Genomic DNA, 20,945 nt, shown 5'->3' on the forward strand with positions numbered 1-20,945 from the left:
TATTCTGCAAGATAGCGCTAATTCAGTAAAATGTTTGTTATGTTTTTTTTTTCAGTTATTGTCAGTATCATCATTGTGAAAGTTAATTAGAAACTCTTATAACCATATGCCAGTATTCTAAATGAATATTGAGTAGCTACATTTCCCACAGTAGGGAACTTAGATGGCAACATTTTTAGCAGGGACATATCTCTGCAGATATAACGTTTCATGCCAATACTAAAAACAAACCAAATTTCTGATTTGCATGCAATTCCGATTTGTTGCTCAAACTTCATTCATGGTAATTCATTCCTAATAATGGTGCTTGAAAACAGCTTGAAAATCATTCAGACATGGTGTTACAGTATATTTCACTATTGTATGGCTAGATAGGAAAATTGTTTAGGAGTATGAACCTTGTTTACAGTTGCTAGTCAAGCTTGATTTGAGCAAACCAATTCAAATGTTGATACATTCTACATTTTATCAGCATGTATTATTCTTGTGTTGATATGCAATAATTCCAATACCACCCCTAAAAAGAGTAAGTTTGCTTTCATAATCTTGAAGGTCATGTGCTGACAGAATACTATCACATGTTAACAGGAACTGCACATGTTACTCATGCAAAATGGCTTTGGTTGATGGCATTATCTGCCATAAACTTGTTCTACTAGACATCAGTAGACAGTTTGTGTTGGGTTTGCTGATATTAAGAAATGAGGCCAAATTTCTGTATGTGGTTCTTGCATCAAAATGTGGATGTGAATATTTTCTTAACTGACTGTCTTTGCTGATGAAACATTGCTAGACAATGAAGCAGCCACGTTTGGGAAAGTAACCTATACTACCCAACACCTATGGCTTCCAAATGTTATTTATTATGATTTAACACAGAGTCCTCTTTGGAACGATGGCACCTAGAACCACTTGTTCTGTAAATTATGCTTACAAAAATAACATACCATATGTAATAGTATTTCTGTTCAAAAGTGCCACAGGATAAGTGCAAGGCTTTTGTGTATGTAGAAAATGTGAAATAAAATTAAAAACTATGAGTCCAGTAACAACAGGGTGAAAAAAAAAAAAAAAAAAAAAAAAAAAAAAAAAAAAAAAAAAAACCACATGCATGTTACAAGTGTAGCCACAGACATGGCAACTGCAAACAGTGCAATCACACACATATTATCTTTGAAGTGTCCAACAAAAGATGGCCACCTTGTTATTGCACATTAACCTAAATAAAAAGAACACTTACTCTTCAACCCAAAATCATAAGACAACAACTGTCAGATTAAAAAAATGTATCACATGATTTTTGCTCCATAAAAAATGATGTAGAACTATCTGCATCCCACACACGCTGTGGTGTCAGTCATAATAAACATTGGGACAGCTTTACACCAGCAGAGACCTCACTGGACAGCAATTTCTGACCAAACAGTGCCCTCTCCCTCCCTTCAAATACACCACTAGCTACAACAGCAGTGAACAATAAACAAAAAGTCCTATTTTAACTTAGTTTAAGACATTTTATTTTTAAGTAACAATTTTCTATATGTATAAATGCCTGAAAATGAGCAGAACATGCTCAGAATGCATTGCAGTATGTTAAATTAAACAAAACAAAAAAACAAATAAAAGTGACTGGCAGCAGCAAATAAAAATAAATAACTATTCCACACAGTTACAGTTCCCAAATGTAACCAGTATGCCTCAAGTAAATGTGATCTCTGTTGCAATGTGGTACATTTTTGCTGATAGCATTGACTGTGCCAAAAGGGCTCTCAACAATGAGTGCATCTGTATGTACAATAGTCAGTCAGTTCCATGGCATGAATGTGTTCACAGTGTAAAGAGAAATGAAAACTGTATTTAACTTTTTATTAATAATTAATCTTAGAATGGTAGCAGAATGTTGTTGTTAAGTAAAATGGTAGAGTGTTATTTCGAAAAGTAATGACTAGTTGTGAACTAAACAGAAGACTGTTATTCGAAGTGCGCACTTTGTGAAATTGGATATGGCTGACATCAAGACACCAATGTTTGATGGAGAGCTGGAAATGCAAATGGAAATGTATCTGAAAATGAAGAAATGCTATACAGTGACTCCAAGAACAAAAAGATACTTGGGAAGAAGAAAATCTGACTACAATGAATTACATATAAGGAGCAATTTTGAACAAGCAATTGGAATTCATGAGTGAAAGGGAAACCACATTTGAGATAATGAAAAGGTAAATGAGTTATACTCCAATGAACTGACAGCACTGTAGCCTATACGCAGAAATGAAGTGGGCAAACTGAGGTTAAAGGACTATAGTGAGATGGCAACAGTCTTCAGCACTTTTGAAAGTGAACAAATTAAAATTAGTAGGCATGGAAGTGATGGGAAAGGAGAAGCTAAATTACATGTTGAAAACCTTGCCGGAATCTTTGAGCTATGTTGGAAACTTGATCAACATTTTGAAATAAGCTCAGATAGTCAAGTACATTAAAAGTAAAATTTGAATGATAGGTTTAAAAGACAAAGATGGAAGTAAAGGTACAAGATCAAAAGCATTTCATGCTGAAAAGAAAATTAATACTTGCTACCAGGAACAGTTATGTTATAGGTGAAGCAAACCAGTACATTTCAAGAGGAACTGTCACCAGTGAGGAACAAGCAGAGATTCAGGGACACATTGTGGGCATCTTTGTGGAGGCAGTCACGGCAGTTGACGACATTGACCAAGAGCATAGAGGAGTGAGGATAACAAAAAGAGGTCACATGGCTGAAGTAAACAATATGGTTCGAGAAGTGGTGTCATCCAGAGCACCTACTATATAAACAAAACAGAAACAGGATGAGCAGATTTGTAATGGAGACAAAACCTACAATGGCCTCTAATAATGTTGAGTGAGGTAACAATGCACAAATTAACTGGAAAATTCAGGAAGGAATGTAACAACATTTGAGAAAAATAGTTGCTACTCACCATATAGCAGAGCTACTGAGTTACCGATAGGCACAACAAAAAGACTCATGATTAAAGCTTTTGGCCATTAAGGCCTTCATCAACAATAGACATACTTACACCCACCCACACACACTCAAGCAAACACAACTCACATAAACGACTGCAGTCTCAGGGAACTGAAACCAGTGTGGTTGCCTAAGACTGCAGTCATGTGTGTGAGTTGCGTTTTGCATTGGTGTGTGTGTGTGTGTGTGTGTGTGTGTGTGTGTGTGTGTGTGTGTGTCTTGTTGATGAAGGCCTTAATGACTGACGGCTTCAATTCTGAGAGTCTTTCTGTTGCGCCTATCTGCGACTCAGCATCTCCGCTATATGGTGAGTAGCAACTTTCCTTCTCAAATATTGTTACAAATTAACTGGTTATTAGATAGTCATTGCACAGATCATGTTGCTAATAATAACAATTATTTTTCTGACTGCCTATCTTTATAAGACCCTGTAAAGGTAAAAGTTGTGGATGGTATAGCTTTGCAAGCTAAAAAAATAGGGCATATAATTAATTATTTTTCCAGTTTATAATGACATGATTTCAAATGAAATGAAAAATGTATTTTACATGAAAGACATGGACTGAAATTTGTTTAGCTAGTCTAAGGTAACCAAAAGAGCATAGAACTATATCCGTTGGCAATATCTCAAAAGTTTTTAATAAAGACAATAACTTACTTGCAGTTTCTTTGTAAGAAGATAGGCTGTACAAAATGACATGTAGAAGTTATAAGAAAGAGATTAATGTAAATAGTGTGAGTACTAGGGTTAGTTTGTCAGCAAAGGAGAAATGGTATCATATACTTGTAAATGTAAATTTTAACAGTCTGAATATGTAGTGTAAATATCAGTTAACAGATGAGTTCCAGCAAATTGAGACTCAGAGTTTATGAAGTGTAAAGTTAGCACCAAAAACAAAATGTACATTTTGTTTTTTGAAAACAATAGAATTAAAATAAAATGAACATTAGAAATTATTTATACTGATTTGAATGGGTTTCTCTCAAGTCATGATTTGCGTGGGGAAAGATACTTTTTCACTTTTATTGATGATTATAGTGAAGCAGCTACAATGTACATTATTAAATCTAAAAGTCAAGTTTATGATTTATTTGTAGAGTATATTAATGAAGTTGAAAACCTGACTGCTAAACCTTCTGAGAAATTATGACATGACACTGGGAAGAAATATTTAAATTCAGATATTTGTCAGTTTATAAGAAAGAGAGGAACCATTTTAAATGTGTACCTGCCCCACATACATGAATTAAAGGCTGGAACAGGTCAAATATGGAGATTTCAAGATGCTTATTAGCTGAAACAGGAGCATATAGGAGATTCTGGGCCGAAGTAGTTTGTGCAACTGAATACAGTACCTCAAAAAGAGAACTTTAGTTAATACTACTGAAAGAAAAACTTCTTATTATATAGCATTTGGAAGGAAAACTAATGTTAAACATTTAGAGCTGTATGGAAGTAGAATTTTTTTATGAGTACCAGGATAATTTAGAAAGCCACAGTAGTGTCATAAAGCAGACTCGAGAATTTTAGTGGGCTGCAGTGAAGCTGGATACAGAGTATTGATTAACAAGAAAGTTATCATGGTGAGGCATGTTGATACTGTGGAAGATGTCAGATGTATTGATCTAAAGGACTGGAGCAAATGGGAGAAAAGGTTACCAAAGGGGGTCCAAACAACCAGAGACAAGAACAAGAATGTGAGTTGGGAAGGTCATTTAGAGAACATAGAATGCCTGATAGATTTAATGATTGAGTCATAAGTAACATTATTTATGTAAACATTTATAGTGCTAATAGTCCAGAAAATTTTGAGGAGGCAATGAATAGTAATGAGTTAAAAGTTTGGAAGCAAACAATGTGTAAGGAAACTGAATGCTTAAATATAAATAAAACTTGGGAACTAGTAATGAAACCAGGGTAAGTAAAATTTCTCGATTTAAAATGGGTTTTTACAACAAAATCAAGTAACTCTTGTAAAGCAAGATTAGTTGTAAGAAGCTTCTAACAAAAATAAATTACAGATGATATGTTTTCAGCAGTTGCTATGATACTGGCATTGAAATTTTGTTGTCATACTCTTGTCAAAAGGGTTTAATTGTACAAAAAATTAATGTACAGACTAGATTTTGTCATGGAAAAGTTTTCTCAGAGATTAATGTAAAGCAACCCCCAAGGTATGAGTTGAAATAAGCAAAGTTATTTAAGGCATTATACTGTTTGTGAGAAAGTCCTAGAGCATGGTATGACCGTTTGGATGAATTTTAAAAAATTCTGTGTTTTCAAAGAAGTAAATACGATTATTGACTTAATGTACTGAAGATTGTGAATGATGTGATCAATATAATTACATCATTAGTGGTAAAAGTAAAGGAAAAATGTAATAAATCAAGAATATGGTATCCAAGCAATTTCAAAAGAAAGTGAAGAATTATCTTGGAATAATTATGACTAAAATTATATGAAAGATTCAATGACTCTTAGTCAGGAAAGCTATACTGAATCTCTAGCTAAGAACTATCAGAATGAACATCAAAGTTGTGTAGTACATCAATGGAAGGTAATCTGAAATTAGAACCAGCACAAGATGCAAGTCATAATATTGAATACAGGAACCTGATAAGTGCTCTAGCTCAGGAACATGGTGAGACATAAGTTACAGTGTAACCTATTTGAGTATATTTCACAATTCTTACAATGATATTTATTTGCCTTATGCTTTGGGGACTAAAATATTTGTTTCAAACAAAAGATTTGATGTTAACATATGGAAGGACTGAAAATATTGATTCTTAGATTGTTTTGTAGGTGCAGACTGGGAAGGTGATTGTGTAGATTGTAAGTCTACAACAAGCTATGTAATTAGATTATTTGAAGAAACAAGGAACTGTTATGAAATTTTCTACTTTTTCTGTGTAGCATTGTCAGAAGCTTTCTCCAATATTGAGTTCATTATGGATATTTTGAATATTTTTGAGGAAGTCTGTTATAGTATACAAAACCAATTCAGGGGCAGTCAGTGTTGAAAATTTCAAGAAATTTTGAATTTTATTCAACTGCAATATAAATGTAAGGACATGTGTTGGAATGTGGTACATTTATATCAATAGTATCAACAGTTTGAGAGGGCTTTCAACAGTCAGTGTTTAAGTTTGTACAATAGTCAGTCAGTTCCAATCTGTCAATTTGCTCACAGTGTAAAGAGCAGTGTGAACCAAATTTAAGTTGTTATTAATGAACATTCTTAACAATCTCGCATTCTGAATTCTCACCCATTCCTCCTGTAATTGTAAACACAAGTGCAATAATTGCAAATTACACACACAGTGCTAAACTTTGTTCATTCAGACCACCTCCCCTCAAATATGTGAATAGCACAATTCAGACAAAGGCAGTCTTCCAAAATTTGGAAGTGACAGTCATATTCAGGGAACTAATTGTAAACTGTCCATATTACTATGGATTTGCAATGAAACTGCACCATCTGAGTTAGATACTGGTGCTTCAGTCACATTAATTAATCAGAGTACCTACAAACAATTGGGACACCATATGCTACAGAAAACACATATACACTTCATGACCTACAATGGGAGAAATATCACTGTTATTAGAATGTGCATGTTCAGGCAAAATATAAAAGTACAGCTACATTAATGACATTCATGGTAGTGCAGTCATGTTTGAATCCCAATATTTTTGGCATGGATACATTTGATTTGTATATTCAAAATAATGTGCTTTCTACCACTATACAAGTTTCCCAGGCCAGTATTCAACAGCTGTGTGCAAATCATGGACATTTGTTTGATGGCACACTGGAACATGCAAAGAATTTTCAAGCACACACTACAAACCAGGAAAATGCTCAACCAAAGTTCTACCATGCAGTCCAGAACCTCACACTGTTTGTGATGAAGTCACTTTTGAATTCAAATGACTGGATCATATTGCTCCCCTGAAACCCATTTCTGCAGGCCAATGGCCACCTCCTCCAGTTATGGCTACAAAATTGAACATGAGGATCTGACTTTGTACAGATCTTAAAGTAACAATTAATGCTGAGGCATTTATTGAGTCTTTCTTGCTATCACACCACTGAGGAGCTTGTGGATCACCTAACAAAAGAATGATTCTTTTCCAGAATTGATTTAGCAGATGCTTACCTTCAACTTCTGATGGTCAATAAGCACATTGGCTTGTGTCAGTACCAGTACCTTCCCTTCAGAAGTGCATCTGCTCCTGCATTGTTTCAGTGATTTCTTGAACAAGTGACACTGAAAGTTCCATCCTACACACATTATTTTGATGACATTATAGCATCCAGACAAACACTTGAACACCATCTCAAAAGTTCTGTATGCTTCGTATTTCTTTTGGTAAAGCATTGAACATTATTTTGTGTAGATATATCACACTATTTTGGTACAGGGATTTTGAATGTATGTTTCTATGGAAATCATGCCTGTTTCTGGTTTGATAGTTGTGTGCTTCACTGTTTAGAGAAGAGAATTCTTTATTTGACTTCAGGAAACATACTGATTCATAGATGAATACACTAGGGAGGGTCTAAATTTTCAACTCCTTAAAAATTCCTCTACATGGATCTCTGTAGGCAACACCCTTCAGAATATGAACAGCTCTCTTTTGGAGCTTAAACAACTTTTTGTGAAACCTTTATTCCCCCAAAATACAATACCATATCTTAGATTACTATGTATGTAAGAGTAGTAGGAACATAGTATTGTTTCAAAATTGAGGTTTTCTTTAAGTTTTCTTAATATATAACAGTATTTACTAAGTCTTTTTTCAATAGTTCAACATGTTTTTCCCATATTGAGCTATTGTCCAGCCATACACCTAAAAATTTTGTAAATGAAGTTTGTTATATTAGACTTTTCCCAATCTCTACTCTTATGTTATTTTTTACTTTGTTCCTTATATGCCTAGAATTCATCCAAATGGTTTTTTGTCATTTATAATTAAGAATTGTCCTTGAACTATTTAGCTGCTTCATTAGCTGTTGAAGTTATTTTTTCTTGTAGATCAGCTTCACTAATCCCTTGATAAAAAGGCTTGTATCATTCGCAAAAAGTACTGATTCTGCTCTTGTTAGATGTTTAGGAAAATCATTAATAAAAGCTAAGAAGAGCAGAGGGCTTAGAACAGAACCCTGGGGTACACCAGAGTTGACTTTCTGATATGCTGAGTAATATTTTGTGCTATTATGTATTATTTCAACACTTTGATATCCGTTGCACACATATGATTGAAACCAGCTGTATGTTTTTCCACAGACTCCATAGCAATACAATTTCTGTAGCAAACTATCATGAATAATGAGGTCAAATGCCTTGGATAGATCTAAAAATATTCCACAGTTTAAGTTCTCATTATCCATTGCAGCTAAAACCTGTTCCAAGAAGTGGTGTACAGCTGTTTCTGTAGACCTGTTTTTCCTGAACCCATTCTGTGCATTGGTTAGAATTTTGCATTTGTTTAAGAAACTCAACAGTCTCTCATACATAATCCTCTCAATTACTTTAGCAGAGAAATAAGTAATGTGATGAGACTTATTGAGGGAGATGAAAACCTGATTCTTATGAGGGACTAGAATGTGAGTGTGGGTGAAGAACCAGACACTGGGATTGTGGGTAACTACAGACTTATAAGAAGAGTTAAAAAGGAGCCCAACTAATTGAATTCTGCTCCTGGCACCAATTAGTTGTTGCAAATACTTTTTTACAATATCATAAGTAAAGAAGATACACCTCAAAGGCCCCAGGAGACTTAAGAAGGCAATAGGTTGATTACATTTTAGTGAAATCACATTTTCAAACCAAGTAAGAGGCTACAGAAGCTATCCACCTGTAGACACAGACAGTGACTGCAACCTGTTCCTAATGAAAAGTTAATTTGGATTTAAATATCTGAACAAAAAGATAGTAAAACAGAAATGGGAAATAGAAAAACTGAAAACTGCAGGACTGGCAAGGCATTATACACAAGAATCATACAACCTAGCTAAAAATTTTCAACATGGTGGAGTAAAAGAACTCTGAGAACAAATTAAACCTGGTATATATAAAGAAGCAGAAAAGATAGTTGAGAAAACCAAACCTAAAAACAAGAGGAAATGGATTATAGCAAATGTTATCCAGTTTCCCACAAACAGAAGACTAAGTTTCCCAAAAGCAGAAGACTGTGCAAAAATGCAACTGATGAACAAGGAAAAGCTGAATACAAAAGACTAAGGATTTTAGTCAATAGAGAGTCCAAAAGAACAGATATCACCTTCATATAGTTCAGGCTAACTGGCCACTGACCTTCTTCTGTGCGGATGCACACGGATTGCCTGAATGCTTATGGGACTCAGTAAGATTGTCTGCTACAAGTAATGAGTGTAATAGGCAGGGGCACTATGAATGTAGTGTGTGGACATTAAGTTGGGAATGTGGGTCTCATGGGGAGCGTGCAAGGGATAAATCCCTGCAGTCACACTATCCTCAGTGCCCTCGGTGGCTCAGATGGATAGAGCATTTGCCATGGGCACACATTTTCAACTGTCCCTGTTGAAGTATATTAACGCCTGCTGCCAGCTTAGGGTCATGATTTCATTATCATTTCATTCTAGAGAGCTGCACAATCACTGATGGTATCTGTTCCTTCAGACATGTCCGAAAGAACAAATACCATCTTCATATAGTTAAGGCTAACCGGCCACTGACCTTCTTCTGTGCAGATGCACATGCATTGCCTGAACTCTTACAGGACTCGGTAAGATTGTCTGCTGTGAGTAATACGAATGTAGTGTGTGGACATTAAGTTGGGAATGTGGGTCTCACGGGGAGCGTGCAAGGGATAAATCCCTGCAGTCACACTATCCTCAGTGCCCTCGGTGGCTCAGATGGATACAGCATTTGCCATGTAAGCAGGGGAGCCCAGGTTCGAGTCCCGGTCAGGGCACACATTTTCAAGTGTCCCCGTTGAAGTATATCAATGCCTGTCAGCAGCTGAGGTTCTTGATTTAATTATCATTTCACCACTGAATGAGATGCGTGCACCCTTGGCATAGCTTTAGTCAATCTTCAGGTGTTGTGGATTGGAGTCAGGTGGTCATCGATCAGTATCAGTTACCAACACTCTGTCTCTTGTCAAGTTCATGACATGATGTGTCACTGGCACCAACAGAGCCACAGAGTGAAAGTGGGTGTCTCTAATTCTGTTATTCATGAGAGTGTCTGTACAGAAAAAAGTCTGCCTTTAGTTACTTATGATAAATTAACAATGTAATTGAATCTCAATCTCATGCAATACAAAAATTAAATACCACAGTTTAAAAGGCAAGTAATGAGTCCTCCTTTAGGTACTTACCTGGCATATGTGAAGCACCTGAAAACACTTTTCCCATATTAATACCACCACTATATGAAAATATGTAACGATATGTTGGTAATGATGAATTCACTGCGTTGAATAGCGCAGCTTCATGTACACCTAAACCAAAGTATGCATCTGTTTGGAACTGAAAGAGATCAGAAAGAGACTGAAGTAATATCAACAGTCAATATATTTCACTGATTATGAACAAGAAACATTGTATCACTGATTTAGTGTCCAATGATATTTAAGCTAATGGTTAATTCATAACATGTACTTTAATAACATTGTGATATGAATAGAATAATTATATTAATACGTGCATTTTGTATTTGAGTTCATTTCCTTTTAGTTCACATTCTACAACAGCATGTCAGCTTGTGGCAAAGAGGAGATTGGCATAAATATGTAATTAAGTGGTTGGTAGCAAAAACCTCATTAAAAAAAAAAAGGGTTATAGGTGCCACCATGTAGTGTCCAACATTATATACATGATTACACAACCTCAATTCATACTGAATAAACCTCTAAAAATATGGTAATTTGGCAAAAACCCCACAAGTCTGGTCCGTTCCAGCAAGAACACCACTAATCAGTGGTGATTCGGGCAGCTTCTGTGAGGACACTCTGCTCAACTCCCAATAAACCACTGACATGCTACATTTTCTTTACAACTATCCTTGTTCTTCTAGGTTAGACTCCTGTTCTCTATGTTTTTATATTAATGTGGACACAAATGGTGCAGAATGGTTGTGAAGGAGACTAAAAAAGATGCATAAGGAGAATAGTATTTGTGATGCCAAAGTGTGTGCTGAAGAGCACATTAATCACTTGCTTACTTGACTGGAGAGGACTGCAGGTTAATAGTATTATATATTTACTGTATTGTCATTAGTCACTGATATTCCATGCATTATCATACAACCATTTTTAAAAATATAAAACAAGTACACTTGATACAGCTCAGACATCAGTTTTACATCTATTTGTCTTTGTATTTCTTTTAAATTTAAGAGAACAAATGCCATAAAATGTTCATTATTTATTTATACTATAAAGGTAATTTTGCAAAACAAAATGTGCATTTGATGTTTAAAAGCTTCCTATTTTTCTTTATTTGACAACCGTATTGGTTTTATTTCACAGTTAACCAGGACAATAACCAAAAAATCAGTATTGCATTGTTAAAACCAGTATGAATGGCCACCTTAATTACCATCATTATTATGGTTACTATGTAGTATTTCTTTTCTTGTCATACATCTATCATACTTAAGAAAAATACAGTCCATAATCAGTTATCTTTAAAAGATGATCAATTTCTTTCTGTCAGTTTTTCGCTAGCTATTTGAGACTGTGCTGTTTTGAGAATGTGGGGGAAGAAGCCCAATGCAAAACCATTGAAGAAATTAATAAAATATGACAAAAATTCCCAAGAAAGTTGTCTCAGTGGTTTAACAGGCATGCATGGTGTCCCAAACTTATGACCACAGATGGATGATGAAGACAATATGAAAATGTGGGTTGCAACATTCACCTTCAAAAGTGCAGGTAACAATAGAAGATATTCTTGTTTGCAAAAACTTCTCATCCTGTCTGGTAAGTCTCCCCTGACCTGGGGTTCTGGGTGACATTTCCAAACTGTATCCCTTTTGCTAAACCTCTCCAGTCCTTTTCCTTCACCCCTCTTCCTTCCCCTTCAACCCTTCTGCCAGAAGATGTAGCCACTGGCTCCAAAAGCTTGTAAATTTGTGTGTGTGTTCTTCTGCCACCACTTGGTAAGTAGATTTTTTTATCTATCCATTTACATTATATTATCAATAACTGAATATGAAATAACTGAATATTTTTGTTGCTATATAAGAACATTTAAGTAATACATAATCAGCATATTGATGTAAAATCTCTCTCTCTCTCTCTCTCTCTCTCTCTCTCTCTCTCTCTCTCTCTCTGCCTCTCCTTCTCTCTCTCTCTCTCTCTCTCTCTCTCTCTCTCTCTCTCTGCCTCTCCTCCTCTCTCTCTGTCTCTCTCTAATCGTTATATACTATATAAGTATATTTAAGTAATACATACATCTGCATATTGGTCTAACATTTCTTCTGAAATAGGTTTGTCACTGAAATAGAATTTTTTTATTTGATCTTTCAATGAATCATGGCTCACATGATTTATAGAGAAATTCCTCATGATTTCCACAGTTGCTTCAAAATGTTTTGTGAGGATTGAAGTATCCTGAATTGCTTCTGTAACATACATGGAAAACTGAAGAATTACTTGTAGTTCACACACACACACACACACACACACACACACACACACACACACATACACACACACACACACCTGTACACTAAATACAACAATCAAAAAAAGTTTGGCATCACCCCGGTTCCCAGAACTCCTGAAGACAGACATTGACTGTGGACATTGTATCACAGACACAGTACCTTTGACTGTTCAGAGATGTCACTAATTCCACCCAAAGATGTAAGCAACCATGCACGAGCAGTGAATATTAGACGGAGGGGGTCCAACAGCCAATCACTTCCAGTCATTCCACCAGAAAGTAGATACATGGCTCGTGATGTCTATAGTTCAACCATGCCTAGATGTTCAGTACCACAGTTGAAACATGTCGGCATTATTACTTTGTGCCAGGAAGGGCTCTCAACAAGGGAAGTGTCCAGGCATCTCGGAGGTAACCAAAGTGATGTCGTTCAGACTTGGAGGAGATACAGCGAGACAGCAACTGTCCATGACATGCCTCACTCAGGCTGCCCAAGTGCTACTACTGCAATGGATGACCACTACCTACAGATTATGGCTCAGAGGAGCCCTGACAGCAATGCCACCATGTTGAATAATGCTTTTTGTGCAGGACATCGTGTTATGATCAAACTGTGTGCAATAGGCTGCATGATGCACAACTTCATCCCAATGTCCATTGTGAGGTCCATCTTTGCAACCACAACACCATGCAGCACGGTACAGATGGGCCCAGCAACATGCAAAATGGACTGCTCAGGATTGGCATCACTTTCTCTTCATCGATGAGTGTCGAATAAGCCTTCAACCAGACAATCATCGGAGACGTGTTTGGAGGCAACCTGGTCAGACTGAACACCTTAGACACACAGTCCAGCAAGTGCATCAAGGTGGAGATTCCCTGCTGTTTTGAGGTGACATTATGTGAGGCCGATGTATGCCACCAGTGGTCATGGAAGGCATCGTAACAGCTGTACAATACGTGAATGCCATCCTCCGACTGATGGTGCAGCCATATCGACAGAATATTGGCGAGACATTCATCATCATGCACATCTTGTGAAAGACTTCCTTCAGGATAACAACATCACTTGACTAGAGTGGCCAGCATGTTCTCCAGACATGAACCCTATGGAACATGCCTGGGATAGATTGAAAAGGGCTGTTTATGGATGACACAACCCACCAACCACTCTGAGGAATCTATGCCAAATCACCATTGAAGAGTGGGACAATCTGGACCTGTGGATGAACTTGTGGATAGTATGCCACAATGATTACAGGCATGCATCAATGCAGGAGGATGCGCTACTGGGTATTAGAGGTACTGGTGTGTACAGCAAGCTGGACCACCACCTCTGAAGGTCTTGCTGTGTGGTGGTACAATATGCAATATATGGTTTCAATGAGCAATATGAAGGGTTGAAATGATGTTTATGTTGATCTCTATTCCATTTTTCTGTACATGTTCCAGAACTCTCAGAACTGAGGTGATGCAAACCTTTTTTGATGTTTGTATATTTCCACTTGTCTATATAATCAGTATTTACAGCATAGTATATCTTCAACACATGGTCTCATTACAATATAATAATCTTAAAGTACATAAAAAAGTGAAATGTGGATTAACCATACCATGTAAACAGAATAAGTTATCTCTTCAAAATACAAAACTTTCTTTGGGTTTTCTAATGTTCAATATGATAATGTATTTGCAGCTAAAAAATGATTGAAAAGGACTAATGGAGAATATCATACAATACAATGCAACAGAAGGACATGAGCCAAAACACGTGTAGGCCTCTTTCAAAAAAACAAAAATCAAGACTTCAGTTCATGTAACATAAAAAAGGACCTACATGCAAACAACATAAGTAACTCTAAAATGGAATGCCCCATTCCATGCAGGAAGAAAGTATATAATAAATCACCTGAGCATATAAAGACAATAAAACAGGTTGCAAAATTTGAACGCTTATCAACACAAAAATGGAATATCACACAACAAATTTTCATCATCACATCACATAAATTGCAAACAACTTTTAATTTTCAAATTTATACCATTTATACAAAAGCTTAAGTTGTAAACTATGATCATAAAGATGCTGCAAAAATTGTAAACATCCTATTGCTTTTGTTAACTAGATTAATTGTAAGGAGAGAGAGAGAGAGAGAGAGAGAGAGAGAGAGAGAGAAGAAGAAGAAGAAGAAGAAAAGAAGATGTAAGCTATGGTCAATGTAATGCAGTAAGGATAGGAAACATCCTTTTATTTTTCTGACTATAGTAATTTTTATAGATTCTATTATAAGTATAGTTAACCTAGCACATACATTTTTGTGAGATCTAGTCACAATTTGAACTGAAAAAAAAACTAAATATCATTGCATGTCTGACTTTGCATACAGTTTTTGTTTATGTAAATTTATGTATATTTGCAGCAGTTTACAGTTTATAATTATCACATTAATTCATGTTGTCACATCTTGGCATATTGTAACAACTGACATGCCGAATATCACTTTGTGCCTATGAAGAAAAATGATAAGGAGGATCGATAAAATGATACAATATAATACAATACAATACACACACACACACACACACACACACACACACACACACACGTCATTGTGACTGTGCCAGACTTTACACAAGTAAACTGCATGCTGAATGTTATGACTTCATATAAACTGCAATCAAAGCCAGTAAGATATGATGTATATAAACCAGTAAATAGCAAGCTGATTGTTATGACTTCAAACTTCAGTTCAAAGCCACTTAGACATGATGAAGCATTAGTCCACTGAACAGTATGTGTTTGATGTAGATTATTTATTTAAAAGAAATGAAACAGTTTCTGGGACACAGCATACATTTAGGTGTAGGTGTGGCAAGACGTCAACATGTAGACTCATTTTCTCTTGGGAAAGTCATTTCAGGTCAACTGCTTGAGCCTAGCCAAAGAGGACTGCTTGAGCCTGGTAAAATAGGACTCTTGGCCATACAAAATCATGGCAATTTGTTGCACCCTGCCCTTTAAACCACTTAACTTTAATCCCATTAAAAGGTCTGGGACTATTTGAAACAGTGGGTGAAACTTAGCAATTAAAGTCTCTCCATTTTGGTAGCTTTATAGGATCTAATCATCAATAAGTGTTTTCAGCTGGAAATGGCATGCCTGACCAAATTTGTAGACTCTCTTTCTTCACAAACCGAGGGCAGTAATAAGGCTAAAGGTGTTGTTCCATGGTTTTATCATGATGTGGCTTGAGAGTAACTAATTTCTAATCAAGTGTGTTTATGAACAAAATTTTCAAACTACTTGAATGGGTATTATCAGATGGGATCAGACCTAGAGTGCCCCTACAGTATTTGGAGTCCTCTCCATGTAAGACATGACTGTACTGATTGTACAAAGTCATAAACACACTGTTGAGATAGTAACAAATGTTTCATCCTATACAAAGGTATAACAAAGACATTCAGGGAACTTAAAAGACAATCTTGAGGAAGGCAAGATTGTTCTCATCAAACCCTCTTCGATAAATTTAAAGAACTAAAACTTGAGGAAGTCTGTGCTAGAGATCATCTGTCTATATCATATTATCTCACAAAATAATAAAGCAGGGGGTGCTGAGATATATGGGCAAACTACCTTCTGTTGTTTCACACACAAAGGGAATAGCTCAGGAATAACTAATAATAATACAAAGTACCTTCCTCACATGTGTAGTGGCTTGCAGAATATATGCAGGTAGATGTAGAAGCGCTTGTGGTCTAGGGCTAGCGTCTTTGATTAGTAATGAAAATGTCTTCGGTCCTGTGCTCAAAACCTGCCATGGCTTAAATTTTGATTAATAATCAGCACTGGTGATGAAGACTGTGAGCATAAAAAGTCACCCTCATTCTGCCTATGGCCTTGTCAAAGATGGCAGAGGAGTGGACAGAGATTCAGGGCACGCTCTTTCCTTGGGGTGGCAAACTGTCCCTACAGGCAGATGTATCAGTGATGATCAATTGCATGAGGATGCAGAAGGAAACAGAAACCACTAAAAAAAAAACACAACATTTATCCACAGGACATGTAGCTTGTAACTGAAAAAAGTGTCATGATGATCTCTCCATTGGCAAAAGATTCCAGAATAGTCCCCCATTCAGATTTCCAGAAGGGGGCTGCCAAAGAGAAGGTGACCATGAGAAAAAGATTGAATAAGCAACAAAAGGATTGTAGAAGTCTGGGCATGGAATGTCAGAAGCTTGAACATGTTACGGAAACTAGAAAACCTTAAAAGGGAAAAGCAAAGGCTCAATCTAGATATAGTAAGGGCTAATGAAGTGATATGGAAAGAAGACAAGGTTTTCTGTTCAGATGAGTATAGGGTAATATCAACAGCAACAGAAAATGGTATAACAGGAGTAAGATTCATTATGAATAGGAACGTAGGGCAGAGAGTGAATTACTGTGAATAGTTCAATGCTAGGGTTTTCTTATCAGAATCGACAGCAAACCAACACTGACAGTGATAGTTCAGGTATATATGCTGATTTCGCAAGCTGAAGATGAAGAGATAGAAAAAGTATATGAGGATACTGAAAGGGTAATACAGTAAGTAAAGGGAGATGAAAATATAATTGTCATGGGGGACTGGAATGCAGTCGTTGGGAAAGGAATAGAAGAAAATGTTACAGGAGAATATAGGCTTGCTACTAGGAATTAGAGAGGAGAAAGACTAATTGAGTTCTGTAATAAATTTCAGCTAGTAATAGTAAATTATCTGTTCTAGAATCACAAGAGGAGGAGGTATACTTGGAATAGGCCAAGTGATATGGGAAGACTTCAGGTATATCACATCATGGTTAGACAGAGATTCTGAAACCAGATACTGGATTGTAAGGCACACCCAGGAGCAGATATAGATACAGATCACAATATTGTAGTGATGAAGAGCAGGCTGAAGTTTAAGACATTAATCAGGAAGAATCAATATGCAAAGAAATGGGATACAGAAGTACTAAGGAATGACAAGATATGTTTGAGGATCTCTAAGGCTATAGATACAGCAATAAGGAATAGCTCAGTAGGCAGTACATTTGAAGACAAATGGACATCTCTAAAAAGGACCATCACAGAAGTTGGAAAGAAAAATACAGGTACAAAGAAGGTAACTGCAAAGAAACCATGGTTTACGAAGAAAAAGAAGGAAGTGCAAAATTGTTCAGAGAAAGTCAGGATTACAGAAATACAAGTTACTGAGGAATGAAATAAATAGGAAGTGCAGGGAAGCTAATATGAAATGGCTGCATGAAAAATGTGAAGAAATCAAAAAAAGAAATTATTTTCATAAGGATTGACTCAGCATGTAGGAAAGTGAAAATAACCTTCAGTGAAATTAAAAGCAAGGGTGGTAACATTAAGAGTGCAAAGGGAATGCCACCACTGAATGCAGAAGAAAGAGCAGGCAGATGGTAAAAGTTCATTGAAGGTCTGTATGAGGGGGAAGATTTGTCTGATGTGATAGAAGAAAAAACAGCAGTTGATTTAGAAGAGATAGGGAGTCTAGTATTAGAATCAGAACTTAAGAGAGCATTGGAAGACTTAAGAAAAAATAAGACAGAAGGGATAGACAACATTCCATCAGAATTTCTAAAATCACTGCAGGAAGAGGCAACAAAATGACTATTCATGTGGTGTGCAGAATGTATGAGTCTGGCGACATACCTTCTGACTTTCGGAAAAATATCATCCACATAATTCTGAAGACTGCAAGGCCAACAAGTGAGAGAATTATCACACAGTCAGCTTAACAGCTCATACATCCAAGTTTCTGACAAGAATAATATACAGAAGGATGGAAAAGAAAATTGAGGATATTTTAAATGACAGTCAGTTTGGCTTTAGGAAAGGTAAAGGCACCAGAGAGGCAATTCTGATGTTGCGGTTGATAATGGAAGCAAGACTAAAGAAAAATCAAGACATGTTCCTAGGATTTGTCAACCTGGAAAAATCATTTAACAGTGTAAAATAGTGTAAGATGTCTAAAATTCTGAGAAAAATAGGGGTAGGCTATAGGGAGAGAATGGTAATATACAATATGTACAAGAGCCAAAAGGGAATAAGAAGAGTGGATGACCAAGAACGAAGTGCTAGGATTACAGAGGGTGTAAGACGAGGATGTAGTCTGTTCAGTCTGTACACTGAGGAAGCAATGATGGAAATAAAAGAAAGTTTCAGTAGTGGAATAAAAATTCAAGGTGAATGTTTACCAATGATACAATTCGCTGATGACATTGCTATCCTGAGTGAAAGTGAAGAAGAATTACATGATCTGCTGAATGGAATGAACAATCTGAGTACAGAATATGGATTGAGAGTAAATTGAAGGAAGACGAAAGTAATGAGAAGTATCAGAAATGAGAACAGCAAGAAGCTTAACATCAGTGTCGATGTTCACAAAGTAGATAGATTTAAGGAATTCTGCTACGTAGGTAGCAAAATAACCAATAATGGACAGAGCAAGGAGGACATCAAAAGCAGACTAGAACAGGCAAGAAGGGCATTCCTGGCCAGGGGAAGTCTACTAGCATCAAACATAGGCATATAGTAACTATTCTCAAAAGAACAGATACCATTGATGACTGTGCACCTTCTCTAGAATAAATGATAATTAATTGAAACCCTCAGCTGCCAACAGGTGTCGTTGACATACCTCGATGGGGACAGCTGAAATGTGTGCCCTGACCGGAACTTGAACCTGGGATATCCTGCTTACATGGCAGATGCTCTATCCATCTGAGCCACCGAGGACACAGATGAATAGTGCAACTGCAGGGCCTTATCCCTTCCACACTCCCCGTGAGACCCACATTCCAAGCTGTCCACAATCTACATATGAAATGTTCCTACAATATTTGCCCATCCACTCATTACTCACACCCACTAAAGTGATGATTCCCATAAGAGTTAGGGTAATCTGGGTGCATTCGCACAGATGGAGGTCAATGGCTGGGTAGCCTTTAACTACAAATGAAGATAGTAACTGTTCTCGAAAGAACAGATACCATTGATGACCATGCAGCTTCTCTAAAATAAATGATAATTAATTGAAACTCTCAGCTGCTGACAGGTGTTGTTGACATGGGCAAATATGTGTAGGAACATTACGTATGTAGATTGTGGACAGCTGGGAATGTGGGTCTCGCAGGGAGCGTGCAAGGGGTACGTCCCTGAAGTCACGCTATTCGTCTGTATCCTCAGTGGCTCAGATGGCTAGAGCATCTGCCATGTAAGCAGTAGATCCCAGGATCGAGTCTTGGTTGAGGCACACATTTTCAACTGTCCCCATCGAGGTATGTCAACAACACCTGTCGGCAACTGAGGGTTTCAGTTAATTATCATTCAAACATAGGCCTTAATTTGAGGAAGAAATTTCTGAGAATGTACATTTGGAGCACAGCATTGTATGGCAGTGAAACAAGGACTGTGGGAAAACTGGAACAGAAGAGCATCAAAGCATTTAAGACGTAGTGTTACAGACAAATATTGAAAACTAGGTGGACTGATAAGATAATGAATGATAAGGTCCTGAGCAAAATCAGGGAAGAACAGAAAATGTGGAAAACAGTGAGAAGAACAAGAGACAGGCTGATAGGACATCTGTTAAGACATCAAGGAATGACTTCCATGATGTTAGAGGGAGCTGTAGACGGCAGAAACTGTAGAGGAGGACAAAGACTAGAATATATCTAGCAAATAATTGAGGACTTAGTTTGCAAGTGCTACTCTGAGATGAAGAGGTTGGCACAGGAGAGGAATTCATGATGGACCACATCAAATAAAAAAAATAAAAAAAAAAATGTTGGTGTTTCTACTTTTAGATCCTACTAGTGTCAGTGTGGAACATCTTAAATCTAATGTCAAATGGGGTCGCCAGTAACATCAGTACAGGATTACACTTTTCTGTAGCAAAACAAAGTGCATACGTCTTCTGGCACAGAACTCTAGTAAAAGCAGAATTTGTTATTTCAAAAATGAACAAATTAAATTTCTGGAAATCAAGACTAGTGTAAGGCATTCTTGGAAGCTTGACATTCAAGATCTGATGCAGCAGTTTGGTGCTGCTGATGTCATTGCCTTCAGAATACTCTCTGTTCTCACAGGCAAGAAGACATAGATACTTGCTTATTTTTCTTTTGCCTTTATATTACACTCTATGCTGTCATATTGAGGGGTAATTCCATATTTAAAAGTCTTCTAATATTCCTACCTGAAATGATGACAGAATTTCATACAT

General features: G+C 36.7%; 1 protein-coding gene across 1 annotated transcript in view; it reads right to left on the minus strand.

The window, feature by feature from the left end:
* The window catches only part of LOC126457922 (esterase FE4-like), a 177,099-nt gene that overhangs the window by 20,894 nt on the left and 135,260 nt on the right, over nucleotides 1-20,945 (minus strand). Inside the window, exons 7-8 of the mRNA XM_050094616.1 lie at nucleotides 12,459-12,628; nucleotides 10,380-10,530 (exon numbers count right to left, since the gene is read on the minus strand). Of these exons, the coding sequence (XP_049950573.1) occupies nucleotides 10,380-10,530; nucleotides 12,459-12,628 (321 nt within the window). The remainder of the gene's footprint in view (nucleotides 1-10,379; nucleotides 10,531-12,458; nucleotides 12,629-20,945) is intronic.

The sequence above is a fragment of the Schistocerca serialis genome, chromosome 2, assembly GCF_023864345.2.
Source record: "Schistocerca serialis cubense isolate TAMUIC-IGC-003099 chromosome 2, iqSchSeri2.2, whole genome shotgun sequence".
NCBI classification, from domain to species: Eukaryota; Metazoa; Arthropoda; class Insecta; order Orthoptera; family Acrididae; genus Schistocerca; species Schistocerca serialis.